This window comes from Myxine glutinosa, unplaced genomic scaffold (assembly GCF_964187855.1).
Source record: "Myxine glutinosa unplaced genomic scaffold, kmMyxGlut1.1 SCAFFOLD_3404, whole genome shotgun sequence".
NCBI classification, from domain to species: Eukaryota; Metazoa; Chordata; class Myxini; order Myxiniformes; family Myxinidae; genus Myxine; species Myxine glutinosa.
The window spans coordinates 6,440-31,247 of record NW_027619496.1 but is presented as its reverse complement, the minus strand read 5'-3'; the positions used below and the strand labels follow the sequence as shown (position 1 = coordinate 31,247).

Genomic DNA, 24,808 nt, shown 5'->3' with positions numbered 1-24,808 from the left:
GGATTATGGGTAATTAATCCCCTGTATGTAATGGCCTGTTATTTTTCTGCTGTTCCTTATGACACCAGCAGCACACACACAAAGCCAGGCAATCGCGCATTTTTAGCACCAAATACAAGCGACCTGAACCGGGACATTCAACTGCCGCTGGTGCCAAAGCCGTCACATCGCAACACAAGCAGGCAGGTCCCGGGAGGTTACACCCCCGAAGAGCAGTGATTGGTCAGGGACACTAGCTGATAGGAGTGGACATGAGATGGCACTGGCATGATAGGAGCGGACACGCAGGACATCGCAGGATGACGTCAGAGCCTTGAGTACAAAGGATTGTGTCCCTGACATTTTGTCCCTCTGGAGCAAGGGACATTTATTGGGAATGGTCACAATTTTGTATATCTCCCGAGCTGGCCTCCATAGCGAACGGTGGACATATACGGCTCTCGGCATCTGGAGTTCATAAAGAACAGTGACATACGGTGCCTATTGAGCTGCACTGGGAGGGGTTTTTTTTTTGTTTTGTTTTTTCTTGGGATACATAATCGAGGCTCGTGAAAGAGTAACATTTATCACACAAACAAACAAAGTGTTGGTGGAAGGCGAAGGCGAAGGCATTTGTGCACTCTCTTTGCGCAGGGTTCCGATTGAAGGCACGGCCGCATTTTCTTCGGTCGGTGTTGGTGAACAAGATCGACGGGGACGAGCGGGGGGGGGGGGGGGGGGGGCGAGTGGAATGGGTGCGGCCTGCTGACTTCGCGCTCGGCAGGAGAGGAGCGGACTGCACAGCGAGGCCTAGTTGCCGCTCGCGGCAGTGCAGCCTGTGGTTCTCACGCAAGGACGAGGCGGCCTGTGACGATCCTGACTAGGTTCAAAAGCCGCTCCACAAACTAAGTACCCACACTAACACCTATTTATTTTCCAGTTATTTTTCCCATGTCTGTATTCGAGTCTGTGTGGGGGACGTCCCATTTAGGATCATAGTTTTTATCATGCATTATTTTGTTACCGGTATTTTTGTCCAGTTAAATCCTGTGTCGGTTTTGAATTAATCATCGCAAGGTGCGAAGATGACTGGTGGACCCGTGCAGGTAAGCACTCGCGGTTCTTCCCCCCACTCCCTGTGGTGTTCACTGCAGGGTAGACACACGACAATACTTACAGTATGTAAATTAGATATTGCTGTGTTTTATTTCAATACATTTGTAACAATTTCTAAATAATAATTGTACTTTGACATTATGGAGTATTATGTGTAGATCAATAACAAAAAAATCAATTTCATCCATTTTAAATTCAGGCTATAACAACAAAATGTGAAAAAGTCAAGGGGTGTGAATACTTTCTGAAGGTAACTATGTACATGGAATGAAAAGTGAGGGTGTGGATGAGGTGGGGGTGGGGGGAGGGCATTTAAGGTTTGAAATAAAATAAAGGTTTTAAAGGGCTGTAGGGAAAAAATATTCCTGAAGTTTACCGCCATTGCCCGTATTTTACACCACCTTCTCTAACACGTTACAATAGTTATTTGTTCCTGTTGTTTGTGTCCTTTATGAAGTCCTTCAAATCAGTAAGCTGCCTTGATTGGAAAGAATTTTTTTTTGACTGCCAGACAGGCAGACAGACTAAAACAATTACCTTACTCCTCTCTGCGCATGTGTGATCAGGCAAGATTCCGTACATTTTGCCAATTTCAGAACCAATATACAGTACATACTGTTAAACTGCAGGTTCCTGTTCAAGTCAGTTCCTGTTCCAATTCATGTTTCCGATTCGTGTTCTACAGTGTTCAAAATATAACATTCAATTGGAATTAAGTAGTTCATCAATCATAGACTGACGTCTGTAGACAGACAGACAGACAGACAAACAAACAAAGTGAATCCATTGGTTAACCCCACTTATCGCTCCGTGTGAAAAGTCACATATTCATTACATGTATAGAAGCATTGCATGAGTCATGGTTCCTTATCACACAGTTGTATTACTACATACATGAACTATCACTATACCTACATGGTACTTACACATGCAGCAGAGATGGAAGAAAAAAAAATTGAACATAATTGAATAAAGGCACCAACCTGGTTGATGGAGTGGATGGTTCCACTGTGGAGGAAAGTGGGGGTGGGTGGGGGGATGAGGGTAGACAAAGTTTAGTTTGTATAAAATAGAACCAAATGTTGTAACATACAACATTCTCTCCTTCCCACAAATGAAATAAAAATAACGACAGAACAACTACAGGAGTAAAGCAAGATGCAGAACGACAGTAAAAGTAAAGCAAATGACATTGTTCATTGTAGCAGTAAAGTGATCAATAATCAAAAATGGTATTTCGACAACAAACACGGCATTTTGTATATCTCATCTATGTTCATGATGTGAGGGCAAGGAAGAAATAGAGAGAGAGAGAAATAGAGAGAGAAATAGAGAGAGAGAGAGAGAGAGAGAGAGAGAGAGAGAGAGAGAGAGAGAGAGAGAAATAGAGAGAGAGAGAGAGAGAGAGAGAGAGAGAGAGAGAGAGAGAGAAATAGAGAGAGAGAGAGAGAGAGAGAGAGAGAGAAATAGAGAGAGAGAGGAGAGAGAGAGAGAGAGAGAGAGAGAGAGAGAAGAGAGAGAATAGAGGAGAGAGAGAGAGAGAGAGAGAGAGCGAGAGAGAGAGAGAGAGAGAGAAAGAAGAGAGAGAGAGAAATAGAGAGAGAGAGAAATAGAGAGAGAGAGAGAGAGAAATAGAGAGAGAGAGAAATAGAGAGAGAGAGAAATAGAGAGAGAGAGAAATAGAGAGAGAGAGAGAAATAGAGGAGAGAGAGAGAAATAGAGAGAGAGAGAGAAATAGAGAGAGAGAGAGAGAGAGAGAGAGAGAAATAGAGAGAGAGAGAGAAATAGAGAGAGAGAGAGAAATAGAGAGAGAGAGAGAGAGAGAGAGAGAGAGAGAGAGAGAGAGAGAGACATAGAGGAGAGAGAGAAATAGAGAGAGAGAGAAATAGAGAGAGAGAGAGAGAAATAGAGAGAGAGAGAGAAATAGAGAGAGAGAGAGAGAAATAGAGGAGAGAGAGAGAAATAGAGAGAGAGAGAGAGAGAAATAGAGAGAGAGAGAGAGAGAGAAATAGAGAGAGAGAGAGAGAGAGAGAGAGAGAGAGAGAGAAATAGAGAGAGAGAGAAATAGAGAGAGAGAGAAATAGAGAGAGAGAGAGAGAGAGAGAGACATAGAGAGAGAAATAGAGAGAGAGAGAAATAGAGAGAGAAATAGAGAGAGAAATAGAGAAATAGAGAAATAGAGAAATAGAGAAATAGAGAAATAAGAAATAGAGAAATAGAGAAATAGAGAGAGAGAGATAAAGAGAAAGAGAAAGAGAAAAGAGAGAGAGAAGAGAAAGGATGAAAGAGAAAGAGAAAGAGAAAGAGAAAGAGAAGGAGAGAGAGAGAGCTATGGCGTGAGAGATGTACCGAGAGAGAGATAGGGTGAGAAAGAGATACATCGACATAGATAAAGCAAGAGAGATATAGCAGGAGAGATATGGAGAGAGGGATATGGAGAGAGAGATATGGAGAGAGTAAATATGGAGAGAGTAATATGGAGAGAGAAATATGGAGAGAGAGAAAATTGAAAGAGAGACAAGTACAGATACATTCAAAGTACGACCGCCCCCATGCCAAATAATTAAATATCCTTCAGCTAAGGCGCCCGGCAATACCGCAGTGCACCTCATAGAGGCTGCATTGGGAGGGAGAGGGTGTACGCTAATTGATTGATTAATTGTAGAATTAAAATCAATAAAAGATTATCACAAATTATTTTCTTAATCAATAATTGGCTAATAGCATAACTAAAACCACTCGTGCTTCATCCGAAGATGTATCTTTAGAAATTTAATTAAATAAGTCATTAATAAAAATTTTAATAATTAATTGATTCACCAATAAATAATTAATCGATTAAATGATTAATCAATAAATCAAAATATCCTTGATAGCCACATCACTTGGTCACTGTCATGTCCAAATATTAGCTTCCAGCTCAAAAGGTGCCTGAGATATTGGCCAAATGAGAAAGAAAATAAATAAAATGATTAATAACGAAAATAAATAAATAATAATCATTTAAAAATTGCATTATCAATCAATTCGGTCACAGAACACATAAACCACCACCATTTCATCAGAATCTGTAACTGGGGAAAAAAATTAAAAAATTGTCATTAATCAAATAATTAAATAATTAATCGATTAATTGATTAATTAATAATTGATTTATCAATAAATCAAAAATATCCTTGATAGCCACATCACTTGGTCACTCATGTCCAAATATCAGCTTCTGAGCTCAAAAGGTGCCTGAGATATTGAAAATAAATAAATAAGAATCATAAAAAAATTAAATTATGAATCAATTCGGTCAGAGAACAAATAAACCACCACCATTTCATCAGAATCTGTAACTTAAAAAAAATAATTTTTTTTGTCATTCATGAAATAATTAAATAATAAATAAATAAATAAATAAATAATCATAAATTTTTTTAATTATTAATCAATTCGATCAGAGAACACATAAACCACCACCATTTCATCAGAATCTGTAACTTAAAAAAAAAAAATTTAGTCATTAATCAAATAATTAAATAATTGATTGATTAATTCATAAATCAAAAATAGCCTTTGCAGCCAAATCACCTGGTCATTGGCATGCCCAAATATCAGCTTCCTAACTCAAAAGGTGCCTGAGTTAATGGTCAGAAGAGAAAGGAAATTTAATTAATTAAATAAGTACTTAATTAATCGCTAATAATTAAATAACTCCTCAATTAATTGATTAATCAAAAAAATATATATCGTTTTTGAGAAAGGACTTGCTCACACTTGTGCCGAAATTTCAGCTTCCAAGCTCAAAGGATGGCTGAGATATCGTCCGGACAAACAAACAAGAAAACAAACAAGAAAGAAAGCAAGAAAACAAACAACCAGAGTGAAAACTGAGTACTCTCTTTCAGCGTGCGTCACTGCCGAGCCCCCTTCGGTGCCCAGCAATGACGATTTGCAATGCCTGGAGATGGCAAAGGAAAGGAGCGGTGTACAATATGAAGAGTGACATATGGAGAGAGAGATACAGCGAGAGAGATATAGAGAGAGATATGGAGAGAGATATGGAGAGAGATATGGAAAGAGATATGGAGAGAGAGTTATGGAGATAGTGAAATGGAGAGACAGAAATGGAGAGAGAGATATGGAGAGAGATATGGGCAGAGAGATACAACAAGAGAGATGGAGAGAGATATATGGAGAGAGAGATATGGAGGGAGAGATATCGAGAGAGAAATATGGAGAGAGATATGGAGAGAGAAATATGGAGAGAGAAATATGGAGAGAGATATGGAGAGAGAGATTTTTTTTCTTTTTTGTATACAGAATCGAGGCTCGTGAAAGAGCTAACATTTATTTCACAAACAAATCAAACAGACAAACAAAATATATAAAAAGAGGGAGTGGTAGACAAGATGGGGAGAGAAGGGGAAGCACACAAGCAAAACATTTGAGAGCAGGGACATTGGGAGATGTGTGGGAGGGAGAGGGCTTGGGGGGAGGAGGCGTGGGAAGGGGGGGAGGGGGGGGTGGGAGAAGTATAAAACACAAGGCCACCAAGGACTTCCAGGACAGAACTTGGTATTTCAAAAAAGTGGATTTGGGGTGAAATTAGCGGGGGTAGAAATGATCAAGGTTTTGGATGGGGGAAGATAAGAGATGGTGACCTGGAGGGAGGTCAGCTGTTTTAAAGACCTGGAGGGAGGAGTGGGATTGTAGAGAGTGAGGGAGTTTGTTCCAGAGGCGGGAGAAAAGAGGAATGAAGGAGTGAAGGTGAGCAGAGAGTCTTGATTTTGACAGTTTAACCATAAGAGGGTTGCAGGCAGATCTTGTGCGACCTGTAGGAATATTTGGGGGACAGAGCCCAGAGAGAGCTGGGGGGAGGGGGGGGGCAAGGAAGGAGAGGAGTCAGTAGAAGACGGAAAGACCACCAACCTGCCTGCGGTGAGTGAGTGAAAGGCCCTTGGAGTTAGCTTCATTGCGGGAGATTCCAATGATTCTGAACGCTTTGGTTTCAACAGCGTGAAGACGAGCTAGGTGCGAGGCAGGAGCACCAGCCCAGAGGGGAGAGCAGTATTCCATTGAGCTGCGGATGAAAGCCTTGCATGTGGTGAGGAGCTCAGGTGTGCCAAGGAACGACTTCGCACGACGGAGGATGCCTAGTCCTTTGGAGGCCAGATTTGGAGGCCAGATTTGGAGGCCAGACTGGCTTTGGAGGCCAGATTTGAAATGTGGTTTTCCCAGGAAAGATCATGGCAGATAGTGAGACCCAAAAGCTTGAGTGACAGAACTTCTTGGAGAGGATTATTCAGAAAGTGGATGGGAGGGTTGTCCAGTCGGTCTTTTCGGAGAGACATCGTAAGAGTGTGAGATTTGTCAGGATTGAAAGACATGATCCACTTGTTTGCCCAGTCTGTGATTTTGTCCAGGTCTGCAGAGAGTGAGGAGGCTGCAGCCTGCCGATCTGAGGGATGAGGAATGGAGCAACAGAGAGTAGAGTCATCAGCAAAGAGATAGAGAGGATTTTCAAGAGAGTCAGAGAGATCATTGATGAAGACCAGAAAAAGCACAGGGCCCAGAACACTGCCTTGGGGAACTCCAGCCTGAACAGGAAGAGGAGATGAGAGAAACCCATTCAGGGCCACACGTTGACTACGACTAGAGAGGAAGTCCGCCAGCCATGCGTGGAGATTTCCATGGATACCAAAGGAGGAGAGTTTGGTGAGCAGAGCGGGGTGCCAGACCGTATCGAAGGCACGTGATATGTCAAGGGAGACAGCTCTAATTTCCTGTTTGGCATTGAGGACCTCCATCCATTGTTGAGAAAGCAGAAGCAGCATGTCCAGAGCAGAGTGACCAGGTCTGAAACCAAATTGATGATCAGAGATCAAGCCATTGGAGCAGAGGAAAGATTTCATATCCGAAGCAATGATGGATTCCATGACTTTGCTGATAAATTGGGAGAAGGCTGATTGGTCTGTAGTTGCTAGGATCTGTTTTTGCACATTTTTTCCGCAAAGCGGTGATGTTGGCTGATTTCCAAGCAGATGGCAGATGACCTTGTCAGGAGGAAAGGACACAGAGTCCAGGAGCAGCTGGGTACGACTGGGTACGGTGGGTATAGAGAGGGATCGGTTTGGGACACAAGATTCAGAGGCAAACACAGAGTTGAGGCATTCAGCTTTTTCACGTGCGGACGGAGTCAGCCGTGTAGCCGTTTGAGGTGAGGGAGGGGATGGAGGGGGAACAAACACCAGAAACAGATTTGACCAGACGCCACCAGGATTTGGAAGAGGGAGACAGGTAAGAGAGTTCGGTCTTGAGAACGGAGAGATATTGTTTCCTGGCTCTCCTGAGGGTGGACACACACTTGTTTCGGGTTTTCTGAAAGGAAATGAGATTTCCTTCCGTTGGATTTGCTTTCCAGGAGACGAAGGCAAGTTGTTTCTGGGCAACAGCCTCACCACAAGATTCCGTGTACCATGGACGGTAGGAAGGGTATGACAACTGAAGACAAGATGGGATAAATCTGTGCATAAGAGAGAGCAATTTACGTTGGAAGAATTCGCAGGATGAGTTGATGTCAGAGGCGGTAGAGATGGGAGACTAGTCCAGATGATTGATGGCTGCTTGAAGACCGTGCCAGTTGGCCTGAGTGAAATGCCAGACTCGTCGACGCTGAGGAGGCTCTCTGAGAATGGTCAGAGAGATGTCCACTTTAACAAGCACATGATCAGATGAGCCGATTGGAGCAGAAGAAGAGCAGCAGACATTTTCAGGGAAGTTAGTCATAACCAGGTCCAGAAGAGAAGATGCCCCGTTGACTGAGATCCGGGTCGGGAAATTGACAGATTGTGTCAGTCCCAGTGAGTCGCAGAAGTCCTTTGCTGAGGAGCCATGGCTGGTGAGAGGGGTACCCACACCCAGCCAACTGGCATGGTGACAATTGAAATCACCACATATGAGGAAGAGAGAGTTGGGATGGATAAATAGAAGTTGGTCCATATTATCAGACAGCGAGATGTAGATGGAGTCGTCACTGTTTGGTGGACGGTACAACACACATATGAACAAAAGGTAGGAGCGAAGGGGAAGCCGTAGCCAAAGGTATTCCTGGGGGTGAGGTGGAGAGAGGGCAGTGCAAGGCGAGTGAGGAAGAGAGTGTTTTTTATAAAGATAGCAACCCCACCTCCAGGATGAGGCTCGGGTCTATCATACCGGAGGAGGGAGTAACCTGGGAGAGATACCAAGGAATCAGAGACATCATGAAGGAGGAAAGTTTCGTTAAGCAGATCACGTCTGGTTTGTCAGAAGCAACCTGTATGGAGAGATCAGTCAAGTTTGAGTGAAGGCCCCGGATGTTTGAGGTCCATACCGTTAATGAAGAGGAAGGGGGAGCATTGGATGCAGAACAGGGGGGGGGGGAGCGGTGGGGTAAGATGTGGAAGAGGAGGAAGTGGTAGGGAGAGCTGGTGAAGGTGTGTCAGAGATTTCAGAATAGCTTGGAGAAAGGGAAGAATGGGGTGGACAAAAGGTTTGATGGTGATTGGGTGAGGCACAGTGAGGTGTTATTTGAGGAGGGGGAAGAGCAAGGCAGAAGGTTGGGGGAGATGAAGGTGAAAGTTGGAAGGGGGAAGAAGCGGGGAGGACGCTTTGAGGAGGAGGGGTGAGAGGGGAGTCGAGGAGGGGAGGAGTGAGGGAGAGTCTCGGAGGGGAGGGGTGTGGGGGGAGTTTAGGAGGGAAGGGGCAAGGTGGGAGATGTGAAAGGGATGGGTGATGGGGAAGATTTGGAGGGGAGGGGCAAGGGGGAAGATTTGAAAGAGATGGGTGATGGGGAAGATTTGGAGGGGAGGGGCAAGGGGGTAGATTTGGAGGGGAGGGGTGATGGGCAAGTTTTGGAGGGGATGGGTGATGGGGAAGTTTTGGAGGGGAGGGGTGATGGGGAATATTTGGAGGGGAGGGGCAAGGGGGAATATTTGAAAGGGATGGGTGATGGGGAAGATTTGGAGGGGAGGGGCAGGGGGGAAGATTTGAAAGAGATGGGTGATGGGGAAGATTTGGAGGGGATGGGCAAGGGGGTATATTTGGAGGGGAGGGGTGATGGGGAAGTTTTGGAGGGGAGGGGTGATGGGGAAGTTTTGGAGGGAATGGATGATGGGGAAGATTTGGAGGGGAGGGGTGAGATTGGATTTTAGAAAATGTATGATTAATGGGAAACGAACATTTATTGCAAAGTGAGTTTCTTGTGACCTTCGATCCAAAAATACGTTTGAGGACGCTGAAGGAGGGGTGGAGTGCAGGAGAGTTTCGGGAATGTAGAAAAGAGGAACTGTAAGAGATGGATTTTTTTTTTTGGAATGAATAGATTTGGTGAGCAAGTCGAAAGCATCCTTTTATAGAAGAAGAAGAAAAAGGTGTTATAATATACGACAGAATACAGTTCTTCAGGGGAAAGTTGAAACATTTTTACATTGAGCAGTGAAAACTATCTGGGGAAATGGAAAATGGAAATGGGGGTGAAACGCGTGATCGAAGAACGAACGAACAAATAAGAACAATGAATAAATGAATAAGAACAACGAATAAGAACAGAGAAGGAAATATTTTTTTGTGGGGTTTTTTTTTTTTTGAGTTTATATTTTAAACAAGGAGGTATGGGGTGAAAAACTGGGACAAAAACAGAGAACGAAAGTAATTGCAGCACAATTGACGGACCGCTGAGAGAAAAACAAAGCCGCAAGGTCGGACACGGTAGCCTACTAGGCCTCAAAATACGCGACACTAATTAACCAACGATTTTGTATACATGTATGAAAAATTAACACCGAGAATCTTACTAAAGACACACTATAGGTACACACACCGAAAGATAGATACAGTTTCGACAAAAACACAATTGTGAAAACTTACTTAACTTCGAAAGCGTGAGCGCATGGACAGCTTCGAAAAGATGTGACCTCGCCACCAAAGATCTCGCGAGATCTCGCGATATGAGAGAGATATGGAGAGAGATATGGAGAGAGATATGGAGAGAGATATGGAGAGAGATATATGGAGAGAGAGATACAGTGAGAGAGATACGGAGAGAGAGATATAGAGAGAGATACAGTGAGAGAGATACAGTGAGAGAGATATGGAGAGAGAGATATGGAGAGAGATATATGGAGAGAGATATATGGAGAGAGATATATGGAGAGGGAGATACAGTGAGAGAGATATGGAGAGAGAGAGAGATAAGGAGAGAGATACAGCGAGATATATGGAGAGAGAGATATGGAGAGAGATATGGAGAGAGAGATATGGAGAGAGATATGGAGAGAGATATATAGAGAGAGATACAGTGAGAGAGATACGGAGAGAGATATATAGAGAGAGATACAGCGAGAGAGATATGGAGAGAGAGATATGGAGAGAGAGATATGGAGAGAGATATATGGAGAGAGATATATGGAGAGAGAGATACAGCGAGAGAGATACAGAGAGAGAGAGAGATATGGAGAGAGATAAGGAGAGAGAGATACAGCGAGAGAGAGATATGGAGAGAGAGAGAAAGATATGGAGAGAGTCCCACTCCCACATTTATGCATGGCGCATATGGTCTGTCAGTAACTGTCTTCTTGTTAAACTCCCAAAATCCAGGATCACTCCTCACCTCCACTAATTTGTTCCTCTTTTCTTTCACCTGTGGACCCAACTTCCCCAGTCTGTTCAGTCCCATTCTTCCTCCCCCAGGACTTAAAGACATCTGTTCACCACTACCGAATAAACTACTCCCCATCCATATTCATGATATCTTCTCCCCAAATGACCCGCACCCCCCCCCCCCCCCCCCCAGCACTTCCTTTTTCCTGGTTATTGTGATTTCCCCCCTCTCCCTCACTTCTATCCGTTGGTTAGGTGTCGGTTGGTTTATTCCTTTTCTGCTTCATCCCTGCTTTCTCCTTCCTCTTCTTGCTGTGTTTCATTCAGCTTGTGTGCACCTAGTTGTTCACCCCCATGTGTCCTATTCCCCTTCCTATTGATCTCACGCTCACGTCCACTCTGCTGTTTGTGTTTCTCCCTTTCCATTTTGTTCCCTTCCATGAGCCTCAAATGTGTACGAAAAAAAATAAAAAAGGTAAACTGATGTTTCATAATGTCCATAATTTACATTCAAAACAAGTACAAGCTGCCCCTAGACACAAGAGAAATAAAACAAGTATTTTGTGTCTGAGGATGCAAACTAATACGCACACGGCTTCTCTTTCCGTCGACTCCTCATCGAAACCTTCCTGCTCGGTGTTCGGTAGATTTGACTCACAGGAACTGAAAAGTATCCAAGACAAGCCATTACGACTGACAATCACAGGTAGTGCAACAACCAACATTCCCCCTCCCCTGTGAGTCACACAAACGTACAGCATTAAAGAGGGGGAAAAAACACCTGCAAAACCTATCACAGTAATGCAAGAGCAAAATGGGTGACAAAACGAACAACACAACTGAACTCGATGTAAATTTCAAAGCATTAACGTGATGAACAATGGTAATGGCAAAAATACTCACAGTCTGCTATTTGATCCATATCCAAAATGACATTCATTGCCTTCAGAACAACAAAAACAGTTAAAGTTTAAAAATTCCAACCTACCGAACAAAGTTAACTAAGTGCAAAGATAAAACTCGTAGCAGGAGTAAGGGGCACGGCATCGAAATCTTACTCGTTCGGGCAAAGCGGAAGGGTGGCTTTCCAACATTAGTTTCTTCATGTGATGCATCCAACGTTTCTTCTCATCATCGTACTTCACCTGGGGTAGGGACAGCGCAGTTCATCAAAATGCTCAAACAGGTAGTCATCTTTTGAACGAGTACAAAAACTAAAAATCACCACTTGGTTATTACAGTCGGCCACACACCTCTCATTAATCCACAACTAGCAAAAGTAAAAACTAAATAACTTGGTTAATGCAAGTCAGAGACGCCTTTCTGCCATATATGAAGGCAAGCTTCACATTTACATAAATCTCCTCTGATTCCACTCCTCTGCACTCCCACTTCCGTACCAATTGCCTAAACATTGAGGACATGCATGTGGGAGTGAGTGGCAAACCTATGGGGTCCATGCAAGTTCAGCAAGCAGCAGGACATCTGATACAAATAAAGCACTACCACAAACCATAACTCAAAGAGTAACTCATCGTCCACTCCACATACCTGGAAGGCAACCTTGGTTTTGGCATTCTTGTAGTTCCACACTGTAAAACTGGGAACCTTGGCCTCTTGAAGCATAAGATTTTGGCACTGGCAACAGAGAGGTGAGAAAAAGCACATGATGATTTGCATTAAACTTTGGCTGTTGAAAACCTGCGAATCGGGCTCATATTGGGTCTGTCAAGACCACGTGCCATCAACTACTGTCAAAAAAAAAATCCACATCGCAACCTAACTTATTATTTTTGCTGGAAAAATGAAAACAGTGAAAACAAACAGAAAATAATTACCAGATGTAGCAAATCATGAGAACGTCACGTTTCAATCACCGCAATCTATTTCAGGTGTATTCCAACAACCAGCTTTGTATTTTTATATATATACAGTCATGTGAAAAAGTAAGTACACCCCATGTAAAGTTTTGACGTTTTCAACATATTTCAACATACAGCTATTTGATCTTCATTTCAACAATATTGATAGATAAAGGTGATATAATATAACAAATATCATGAAACATTTACATTTTGTAGTCCATTGTATAATTTAAATAAACATAAATGCAAATTTCGCATGTGGAAAAAGTATGTACACCCCTACATTTATCACTACTTCAAATACCTAAAATTAGAAACAGGTGCACCAGATCAGGTGCAAATGATTAGAACATCGTCAGAGAGGATCTTGGAGGAACCTGTCTTATTTTAACCTCAGACATTTAGTTTGGTTTGCTCTTTGTTGTTGAAGTGTGGGGCATCACCATGCCTAGATCAAAAGAGCTCTCTGAGGCCTTCAGAAAGAAGGTTATAGATGCCTACGAGTTTGGGAAGGGATTTAAAAAGATCTCAAAACAATTTGAAATCAATCATTCGACTGTCCGGAAGATCATCGACAAGTGGAGAAGATTCCAAACAACTGCCAACTTGTTCAGGCCAGGCCACCCCAGCAAGTTCAGCCTGAGAGCAGACCGCAAGATGCTGAAAGAAGTCTCTAAGAACCCCAGAATGTCATCACAGGACCTACAGGTAGCTCTTGTCACTCTCGATGTCAAAGTGCACGAGTCTATCATTAGAAAGAGGCTGCACAAATTTGATCTACATGGGAGGTGTGCCAGGAGGAAACCTTTGCTGTCCAGAAAGAACATCAGGGCAATACTAAAGTTGGCCAATGAACACAGAGGTAAAGACCAGCACTTCTGGAACAATGTGCTCTGGACAGATGAGTCAAAGGTAGAGCTATTTGGCCACAGTACCAGAAGACTTGTTTGGCGAAAACCAAAGACAGCATTTGACCACAAGAACCTGATACCAACTGTAAAGCATGATGGTGGAAATATTATGGTTTGGGGCAGCTTTGCTGCATCAGGGCCTGGACAGCTCACCATCATATAATCCACTATTAATTCTTCATTGCACCCGAGGGTGCTTGAGGATAATGTGAGGCCATCTGTTGGAAAGTTGAAGCTCAACCGAAGGTGGACCTTGCAACATGACAATGACCCTAAACATACCAGTAAATCCACCAAGGAATGGCTGAAGAGAAAGAAATGGAGGGTTCTAGAATGGCCAAGTCAAAGCCCAGATCTAAATCCCATCGAGATGTTGTGGGGGGATTTGAAACGAGCTGTGCATACAAGAAACTCCTCAAACATCGCACAGCTGAAAGAATTCTGCATGGAGGAGTGGGCAAAAATTTCTCCCAATCGATGTCAGAGACTGGTAGACAGTTATAAGAAACGCCTACTTGAGGTTGTTTCTGCCAAAGGGGGCAATAACACCTATTAGAGCCAAGGGTGTACTTACTTTTTCCACATGCGAAATTTGCATTTATGTTTATTTAAATTATACAATGGACTACAAAATGTAAATGTTTCATGATATTTGTTATATTATATCACCTTTATCTATCAATATTGTTGAAATGAAGATCAAATAGCTGTATGTTGAAATATGTTGAAAAAGTCAAAACTTTACATGGGGTGTACTTACTTTTTCACGTGACTGTACTTCTGTATATACCCCTGAAAGATCCTCAAATGCCTTTTTCCAAAATAAATGGTGCACAGCAGCAAAACAAACCAAAAGATGCTCATCATACTAAAATACGCAATTTGGTGTCTGTCTGTCTGCATGTCTGTGGCCGATGCACTCAGTCGTTACTTAGCCAATGTCAACCAAACCTGCCAAGGGGGGATGAATGCCATAAGACAGATTGTAGCTACTTGGTTCCCCCTTTCCTCCCACAAAAGGACAGGGGTGGGGGGGTTCTGAAGGTGGTGCCGAAGCAGATTCTCTACAGAGATGTGTACTATGTAGCGCCGCTCTTGGTGGTGACCGGGGTATTACGAGTGATGCTTCCGAGGCCTTATAATTGTTTCACAAGTAAGAGCCCTTTGCCTTATTTGCGCAGCCACTTAGCCTATGTTGTTTTTGACACAACTGCAAGGAATACGGAGGATTTCCCGTTTTAGTGCCCTTTTCCCGCCTTGGGAGAACGCCATGTTAAGGTGTATACATAGCAGCCCGAACATCATTCCACCTTATCGTGGCGTTTTTCCAAGGCCTCTTCCAATAACAAAAGTAATAACAACAATAATGATTCCAATATCACCCCTTCCCCCTCCACCCTGGCTGCTCCAATTGGGAGCGGGTGTTTCTAGTGATGTAAAAACCATGGATTTAAGCATGACAAGCTGATAAAGGAAGACTTATTATAACGTTCAAGTGGTTCCAAGTAACGCCCCTGAGAAGAAGGATGATAAAACAAACTCAGGGGTATAATGGTTAGAGCATCCGCTCCAAGTCTGGGCGGTCGGTGGTTCAAACCATGGCCGAGTCTTACCAAAGACTTTAAAAATGGTATGTGCTGCTTCCTTGCTTGACGTTCAGCATTTAAAATGTTATAAGCACAAACAATCCCAATTGGCTGGCATCCATGGGGAGGAGGAAATTCCTCCTTCAGAAATGCCCAGTTGAGTGCGTTGAGAAAAGCGGTGCTATTGTTGTGATGTCGCTGGTGTCCAGAGTGCTCCGGGAAGTTACGGCACTTCCCCTAAAGTCAGTTGCTGTGTTTGTCTCATCTAACAGTCTTGTGTGTGTTCGTCTGTTTGTCAATGTTTGTGTCTGACAGCTCCACCACGAGCCTCAGATCATGTAAAAACAAGAATGACCGCACTGTTGTCACAACCTGCAACAAGATCCAGTAACGAGCCGATTGGGAAATGCACATGTAAAGCACCCTTAAAAGATAAACTGCGTGATTGGGAAACACATTTGATGCGCTATTAAAAGATTAACTGAACACCTCTCACCCATGTCACCCTTCGCCATGGTTATATCAGTACGAGCTGTTTCGTCAGACGGTCACAGATTGTTTCATTCCAACATGGGGCTGTTCAAAAATTATGTGGCACTCTTTATTTAGGGAGGCTAATACCATGCGTGCTGACAGGCTTGATTTAACCTCACTACTGATTTTTATTCGACGTATGATTGTCTTTTGGGGTCCCTCATCGTGAGTAACACTCAACCCAAACAAAGCCAATGGAAATCTGATGCAACAAATCCAGTCAGTGTACAATCAGCAGAGGCCTCCAGGCCTGATGTCTTAGGCCCACCAGAAAACCAGGATGGCGGCCATATTATTTTGTATGGGTGCCATGGTGGGTTGAGTCAGGCGACAAATGTGGGCGGGGTCCGGCAGCTGTCTGACCAATGGGTGCACATTTCAAAAATCGACCCCCAAAAAATATCATCAACAGCAATGAGGAGCTCTTGTCGACCTGTGATACGTTGCAGGCAAAAATATAATAAAGGAAAATGAGATAGGAGAAATAGTCAAGTCATAGCAGTTACCTCCAGATGGGTTTTGTAGATGTAAGCTCCGTCATCCCGTTTCTTAGTGATTAAAAGAGCTTTGTTGAAGAGAAAGAGCGTGCGTTCCTTCTTGGAGCGGTGAAGTCGGAAGGTACCTTCCAGCACCAGCTCACCAAACTCACTCAGATTGTGTGTTTTGCAGTTCCTCATAAGCTTTTGCAGCTCCTGAAGAGTGCAACAGGACAGAAAAAGGTGCAAAGTGAAATCATTCAAATCACATCAAGGATAAAGTGGTCAAAGTCGGGTACAATGAAATGACACGAACAGGAAAGCAGATCACCAATAGGTCATGAAGAAGAAGAACCAGCCAAGATCATTTCATTAATCCTAAGTCGGAAACCGATGGGTTGCAAAGCGAGTAAAGATGAAGATCTCGCTTGGCTGCAAAGGGACACACCTGTGCTCGGATAGAGTATTCTTGTTTCCTCTTCATATCATTTGTATTCCAGGCTACCCTGAACATCGTCATGTTGGCTTCCTCAATGACGTTGTAACCTTTCATGCTGTTGTCTGTATGCTTCAGCATCTCCTGTTGAGTACAGCATGTGGTTAAACATGCAATGTCAAAACCATGAAACCTTTGGAAAAGCTTAAAAAACAAAATAAACATCACATGCATGTGATTTCTTTAACTCTAATGAACATTTTTACGTCAATAGAAAAGGAATTAACTTGGAGTATGACTGGGGACACTTCTTGCTCTTTCACTTTAGCATTTTTTGACGTGAAGACATTTAAAGGGCTTAAGAGATATTTGCATATGTGAAAACCCAACACTGTATGTATTTTGACGCATCTACAAGCAAGTGTGATCAAGATAAAATACTGCAAGTAGTCTGTGGCATTTAAAGTATTCTCAGGTAGCTAGCTGATGGTTGATTGATATGTCCTTTGGGTATTGGTGAGATATGCCACGTCCTGTGAGGATGGCTCAGCTAACAGGTTAAAACAGAAATAAAATGGAAAACCAGGTATGCAAGCCTTAACGCTCCATTATCGCATTGTCCAAAAACAACAACAGGCATTTTAAGGCCATTTTCCCTGCTGGAGCGGGGGTTAGCCTTGCGGTCCCCATGACAATCGTCTCCATTTTGCCCTATTTTTTGCATCTCTCCTTGTTAACCCCCTTGCCCGCATTTCTTCTTCGACCACCTTTAGCCAAGTCTTTCTCGGTCTTCCCCGTCCTCTACTTCCTTCTACATTCATTTCCATCACTCTTCTCAACCAGTCACTTTCATCCTTCCTCAACACGTGACCAAACCATCTCAACCTGTTCCTCTTCACAGCATCAATCACAGGCTCTATTCCCATCATCTTTCGCAATTCATCATTTGTCTTCGTCTCTCTCAACGATACTCCGCACATCCACCGAACCATTCGCATTTCCACCCTTTCCAGCCTTCGTTGCTGCTCTACATTCATTACCCATGTCTCGCTCCCATAAATCATAACACTTCTCACACATGCAGCATACACCTTTCCCTTCAGCTTCAACGACACTATCGCATTGCATTATCATTATCGCATTGTCCAAGAAGGGTTATATTACAGGACCAGCAGCAGGCTCAGAGTTCCTCATGTGTGGGGAACTAAAAGAGTACTGGAGATTGATGAAGTTGACAGCAATTCTTAGAGAACAACAACCAGCTCATCGCTGGCAGAGAGGTTTACAGAGAGTTAATGACTTTTTAAACTACAATACAAGCTGAAAACAAGAAACCATCTGCAAAATGCAAACTTCCTTTTTTTATTTTTTTGTATACAAGATCGAGGCTCGTGTAAGAGCTAACATTAATGACAAAAAAAAAAAAACGGACACATAAGACATAATAAAGGGAGCGGGAGACAAGATGGGGAGAGGGGGGGAAGCACACAAGTACAACATTTGAGAGCAGGGGCATCGGGAGATCTGTGGGAGGGAGAGGGCTTGGGGGAGGAGGCATGGGAAGGGGGGTGGGAGGTGGGAGAGGTTAAAAAACACATGGACACAGCTAGGCAGAGATACTCCGCAGAGATACATGGACAGAGATACATGGACACAGCTAGGACTTCCAGGAAAGAAGTCGGTATTTCAGAAAAGTGGATCTGGGTTGAAGTAACAGGGGTACAAAAGATCAAGGTTTTGACACGCATGTCAAAACTGCCAATGCCAACACATGATGTTGGTTATCCCTGCACGGAGAGCAGGATCTCCCAGGAATTCTTTTTTTTTTCTCCCATAGATTAGCCATCGCAGCAAAGATTGGTATTCCCGTCAGCGAAGCGACGGGTCTTATATTCTCGTGTATAATAAAAGTAGAATCCGAATCTATAAAGATCGCGACATATCCCTGGACGGTGTAAAACAAAATCAGACATGCAATAAGTACCTTTAAAATAGTGAAAAAAAATAATAAAAATTAGAGCTATTTTACCTCACGTCTCATGATGTCTATTATTTAATTATTCGATTTTTAAAAATTGCTTTTTCTTAATTTTGTTCCGATTTCACACTACATTTCGACATAATTACCCTGCGCTCGCGAAGCAAAAGGCAGGGTTAAGCATTCGGGTCAGTCCGTACGTCGTATGTACGGCATCGTACGTACCTACGTGCGTGTCTGCATTTTAAAAAATCATTTTCTCGGCAACTGTTGGTCCGATTGACATGAAATTTTCACCATAGGAGGGACTCCTCCTGTAGAATATTTTAGTGAATATTATGACGTCACAGGTCACGTGGTACGGGCGCCATCTTGGAAAAACCAAAAAACTTTGCACCTCTATATCTCGAAAACCGCACACAGAAATAATTGAGACATGTGTTACGGATTCGTCACTTCCGTTGTTGTGGTTTTCATCCACTGTAAACATTTTTGATTCCATGTACTATTATTGTTGTCGTTTAAGGGAAATAGATATTACTATTTTCCAAAAGGTAAAAAAAGTTAATGTTTTAAATGAAACCGGAACCGAACGACGACGAAGAGGGAGAAGAAAAAGAATACGGAGCGAGTGAGTCGGAGAAGAAGCATAGTTGCTTTGCGGTCTGGAGCGAACGTTGGCGAGCAAGAGTCACGAGTGAACTTTGGATTTCCCAGGAAAGGGATTCCTGCGACAGAGTTGTTATCACTGTGACAGATCAACCTGCGTGTCAGGTTTTTGGCGGTTGATTCTGAGGAAAATCATCGTCGTGCCGTTACGCCTCGAGAACGGGCCATCGGCCATTTTGACTCAGGTGCTTTGCGCGTCGCACAAGGTTTCTTTGCTTCGCTTCAGCCGTTTTCACTGCATTCAGACGTTTATCTGGTGTGTGTGTAACGTGGATTTTGAAGGTAAATATGTGGGTCGCCGATTTGGAGCCGTGAAACGTCCATACCCGAGGGTGTGATTTCTCATTCACCTGGAGGCCGCCTTTGGATTTCCCCGTCGCCTTGAGGGCACCTTTGCGCAGCTGTGGCCGCGTGGCTGTGGCTGTCATCCGAACGGGATTCTGGTCTCGATTAGACATCGTTCTGACGATCGCTGGAGCGGATCGACTTTGTCTTGATGCCGGAATACGACTTTGTCTTGATGCCGGAATACAACTTTGGCTTGATGCCGGAATACGACTTTGGCTTGATGCCGGAATACGACTTTGGCTTGATGCGGGAATAGAGACATTGGGAATCTTCTTCTTTTCGCTCACTTGGAGCATCATCATGTCGCCCCGCCGTTACGGCGTTGGTGTTAGGTAACAGACTGCGCGAACGTTTTATGAGCAACAGACCTTGCGCAGAAGTCAGTCGCTCCCTCTCGCCAAACAACCCAAAGTCCAGTGGCAGGCCAAGGCCCGACAACTGGAAGGGAAGTGTGGTGCAGCGGCTGGCCGGATGCACAGGGAATACCCATAGTGCACCGCCATTATTTTACAGCATACCACAGGTGCTGCTGGTTAATGCAGTAACTTGCTGCCGTTGTTCCAGTAAGACCAGACATCCGCCAAACGAGCTCATCATTCATCCCAGCAAGCTGGTACTCAATTTGCCGACCTCGGAAGGATGACAGGCTGAGTCAACCCCCCTGGCGTTAATTCAGCGATCGACCGGGATTCAAACTCAGGATCCTACGATTCCAAGCCGGCACCCTAACCGCTAAGCCAACACCAGGGTTGACTCACTTGGAGCACAGTGAGTTATATTGTACGAACCTGATGGTACCATCATAGGAATGATATACTATTTGTTGTATAATTGATTACTATTGTTTTTGTGTGGTTATTCTTGTGTGATCTTAATACAATATTTGTTGGTTGGTAACAATTGGTGTGGCTTCACCATTGATCTTTGACATACAGAATAACACATTTTTCTGCCGTGACTCCTCTCGGGGCTCGGAGGTACACCGTGACCAGGGGTTTTGGGGAGGAGCACGTAACACATGTCTCATTGCAATGAACTCTCCATGCGGAATAACATATGTGAATGATGACGTCATAGGTGCCGCTGTTATGACGTCATAATTCGACAAGTAAAAAACGTTATCCGATCAGAATGAAATTTCTTGAGCATCTTCTCGGTATAAATTGATGCAGAAATAAAATTATAATGACGTCATATGTCACGTGGTTCGGACGCCATATTGTTTTGAGTGAAAAAACACTAAAATCCAATTTTCTCGTAAACGACTCAACAGATCGAGGCCAAACTTTGCAGGCAGAATCGCATACCCATGACGAACAAAAAGTCAATGAGAATGACATAATGCGACACATGGTTTCGGAGTTATGACATTTTTAAGCATAAACTTTTAAAACCAAGCTCCTCCCTCATTTGTGATCCTATTGAGGGGAAGCTTCACACATGTGTTCAGCATATCAGTCTACTAAAATCACCTTTTGGAATTTGCGATAGGTCACGTGGTTTGGCAGATATAAATAATTAAACGAAAATATTTTAAAATATTATAACTCTTGAACCGCTTAATTGATCGACGTGAAACTTTATATTTAAATATAAAAATTTAAAAATAACTTTTATATAAAAAAATTATAACTCTTGAACCGCTTATTTGATCGACGTGAAACTTTATATTATAGTAGAGGTATTGAAGTGTAACATGTGTGCAAAATTTCAACATGATTGGATGTATGGTCTGGAAGCTAGAAGTTGTTATTGTGTGAAGAAGAAGAGTCTTCTAGAGTGGGCATGGAATTAATTATCACACTGCACATGACGAGCAGGCAAAGTACGGAGTGACCTCACGGAGTCATTTTGACCTCAAATAAAATTGTGATTTCAGATTTGTCAATCGCTGTGGTATTTTAACACAGGACCAAAACAGATTTGGTGAAATTCCGACGATTTTTGACGAAAATGTAATATTTGTGTATGCATTTCAGTAAAGTAAAGTGTATGCCATGTCAGCATTTTAAAAATTGAAACGTGGCTCATTGTAAATAACTCCATATGGGGAATAGGTGTTGTTAACGATGACGTCATTGGTGCCATAATTACGACGTCATAATTCGACAGGGACAACGCTTAGTCTGATCAGTTTGAAATTTATTGAGCGTGATCTATGCAACAATTATTTAGAGAATATAAATTTATGATGTCATTGCTCACGTGGTCTGGCAGCCATATTGGATCAAAAAAAAAAGAAACCTTCAAAAATAGAAGAGTTGGCTCACACCAAGTTGACTACGCAGGGTAAGTATTCTATGAATACCATCTAGTTATTTAGGCCATGGGTTCCGATGGTGAAATATGGAATCAGATTTTAATAAGCCTATACGATACACTATTCAGTCTAGACTAATTCAGTCTTAAATTTATATTTAAAAATAAAATAAAATAATATATATATATATATATATATATATATATATATATATATATATATATATATATATATATATATCCCAATATATATATATATATATCCCAATATGTATATATATATATATCCCAATATGTATATTGTATATATATATATATCCCAATATGTATATATATATATATCCCAATATGTATATATATATATATCCCAATATGTATATATATATATATCCCAATATGTATATATATATATATATATATATATATATATATATATATATATATATATATATATATATATATATATATATATATATATATATATATATATATATACAGTAGATAACATTATAGATTTATTTCAGTTTTTCATTGTCACCATCATAGGTCACTACCAGCACAGCTGGGCTCATACGGGCTATTTAATTATTATAGTTCCTAATACTCTGCCCTTTGACATCTTGACCCAATCATTCATTATTCTTCTCCGCATTCTCATAATAAAAGTTTCTTGAAAACTGGACTAAGAGTATGCAATGAATGTGTTACAATACATTAATTAGTGCATAATTAATAGACGTACACACATTTCTATAGTATATAATTAATAGATGTACTCACATACCATTATCATTACCATTATTATCACTATAGTCATCTTTACCATCATTGTCGTTAACATTATCATTTCAATAGTATATAATTGATGGACATGCTCTCTTTGATGGACAAACAAACAGACAGACAGACAGACATACAGACGACAAAGGGACCCAAATGCAATACCCTATGTTCTGGGGAGGGTAATAACAGATCATGTTTTGTGTCTGTGCCAAACAAAAATACCATTTTACCAAGAACCTCATCGTAAAGAACAAAAAGTCTAAGCAGTAGTTTTACCTGGAACAGCATACGGTACTTGATGATCCGCTGGAAAGGTTTAAGCAGGTAGGAGGCGAGAGAGAGGCCATGGTTATTGCGAGCCTGCCGCTCACGGAAAAACCTGCTCAGAGTCCATCGCCGCATGCAGTCATTGAGTAGACTCAGCGCACTGCATGGTCAAAGGAGCAAACACACATTTCAAACTTTGAATGATTGATCAAAGTTGGCAAAATTCAAACAAATCAAGTAATCAGCAAGAAATTAGAACACAGCTACCCCCTTTTAGATCATCTCATCTCGATTCTCAAAGAGATGAACTTATAAAATGGGTCATGATGTCTGGATGTCTGTCCATCCTTCCGACCGTTAACTTTTTGTTATTTTTGGTACTCCTCCCTTATCACTCAGCTGATTGTTATGAAACTTGACACATGAATACAAGACAGTAGCCTGGACAATCGATCAAGCTTCGATTTTTCGATTTCGGATCATGGGGGCTGCCAGAGGGACATATCCCTCAAACTTCGGATCCTTACTCATCCATTATTTTCCAACCAATTGCTCTGAAACCTGATACAGCCCTTCTACTCGATGGCATGCAGGATCACTTGGGCTTCGATTTTCTGATTTCAGATCATAGGGATCTCAGGGGGAGTTACTCCCTGAAACTTCGGATGCCTGTTCTTCCCTTATTTATCAACCGATTGCTCTGAAACCCAATGCAGCCCCTTCTACTCGATCGTCCACAGAATAGCTCCATCTTGGATTTTTCATTTTTTGGTCAGGGGGCTTCCCAGTGGATCAGGGGACTCCCATGAGCGTTCCTCGAAATCGGTAGGGCTCTGCACTACAACTTCAAAAGACCGTCAGCCCCCTCGGGGCTATTTCTTAGTCTTTCGTATGACTCGGACGGGGTTTAAACCACCAACCACCAACTACCCAGACTTGTAGCGGATGCTCTAACCATTATGCCATCGAGTCCGGTTGGTGAAAAGTTTGGATTGGTGCAAAACGTTGTTGCTTAGGTCAGCCAAGTACAGTTGCCTGACACATTGTTCTTTGGGGATTTTCAACTGGTGGAGATTAAATTGTATCCATGTCCTTGGGCCTGCTGCTGTATGTCTCGACCAATTTATTCCAGTTTTTCATTTGTGACCAATATGTCAAATGAAGTCAGTTTTATGCCCTTTCCAATGGCTTCTTTACTTCTTTTAGTTTTGTCGAGATGGTATCATTCCACGGTTCTTTGGGTGCCAATCAATAAACATCACCATCTCGATTTGCAGGGTACTATGAATGAATATGATGAGGCCTCAGAATATTGAAGGATTCATTATGAAGCAATGGGTGGGGGAGGGGAGGGGAGGATTTTTGAGGAATACGAACAGGGTACCAGTGTGAGCAGTGGCGAAAATGGGTGGATTAGAGGTGTAGTGTACGTACAAGATGCCAATTGTAATGCTGTATTAACATTAAATTGAATTATTTTCTCCAATACTGGACTATCAAAATGATGTAATCTGCCCCCAGAATACTCAACCCCTTTGCAGCAATGTTGATTGGGACATGTTTCCGTATTTTGTGTGTGCGAGATGAGGATTGCTAAAGTGCCTCTGCACAACGAAGGAGTTGGAGACCTTTCTCAGTTCACCTTAAGGACAGAACTTGCAACTCCCTTTACTACAAAATCCCAAAGAAGTGGGCTGGTGCAAGGTCCGAAGGATTGTGGAGGGGATGTTCCACCCAAACTTCCGATGGATCACTACCAGTGAATGGACTTTGTGAGTCCAAATTTCTGTGTCTAAATTGCTTGTTTTTCTTTCATGGACAGTTCTCTGGTCTTCATGTTGTTGATTTAATGGAAGGAACATGACACGTCACATCCATGCAAAGGGTATTTCTCTTATTTTGTGAGTCTGATTTGCATCCAGGAACAAAACAATTTAAGCATTTTGAAATTGCCACCCTCGTTTATTTGCTGAAAAT

At 42.4% G+C, this 24,808-nt stretch overlaps 1 protein-coding gene across 1 annotated transcript; it reads right to left on the bottom strand.

The window, feature by feature from the left end:
* Positions 1 to 1,751: 1,751 nt before the first annotated feature.
* LOC137414675 (pleckstrin homology domain-containing family G member 1) lies at positions 1,752 to 23,022 on the bottom strand. Its single transcript, XM_078769609.1, has 8 exons — positions 22,841 to 23,022; positions 16,540 to 16,671; positions 16,122 to 16,307; positions 12,271 to 12,357; positions 11,778 to 11,864; positions 11,623 to 11,662; positions 11,311 to 11,382; positions 1,752 to 2,103 (listed from the first exon to the last, which is right to left on the bottom strand). Exons 1-8 carry the CDS (start codon positions 22,964 to 22,966, stop codon positions 2,018 to 2,020), a joined length of 816 nt encoding a protein of 271 aa, XP_078625735.1. The 5' UTR covers positions 22,967 to 23,022; the 3' UTR covers positions 1,752 to 2,017.
* Positions 23,023 to 24,808: the final 1,786 nt, after the last annotated feature.

Excerpts from the sequence above, each read along its gene's own strand:
- LOC137414675 (XM_078769609.1), bottom strand. The coding sequence starts at position 22,966 with ATGCGGCGATGGACTCTGAGCAGGTTTTTCCGTGAGCGGCAGGCTCGC. Across the intron at positions 16,672-22,840 it reads AGTACCGTATGCTGTTCCAG|GAGATGCTGAAGCATACAGA; the intron begins GTAAAACTACTG and ends TGTACTCAACAG. Across the intron at positions 11,663-11,777 it reads CTTCCGCTTTGCCCGAACGA|GCAATGAATGTCATTTTGGA; the intron begins GTAAGATTTCGA and ends GTTGTTCTGAAG.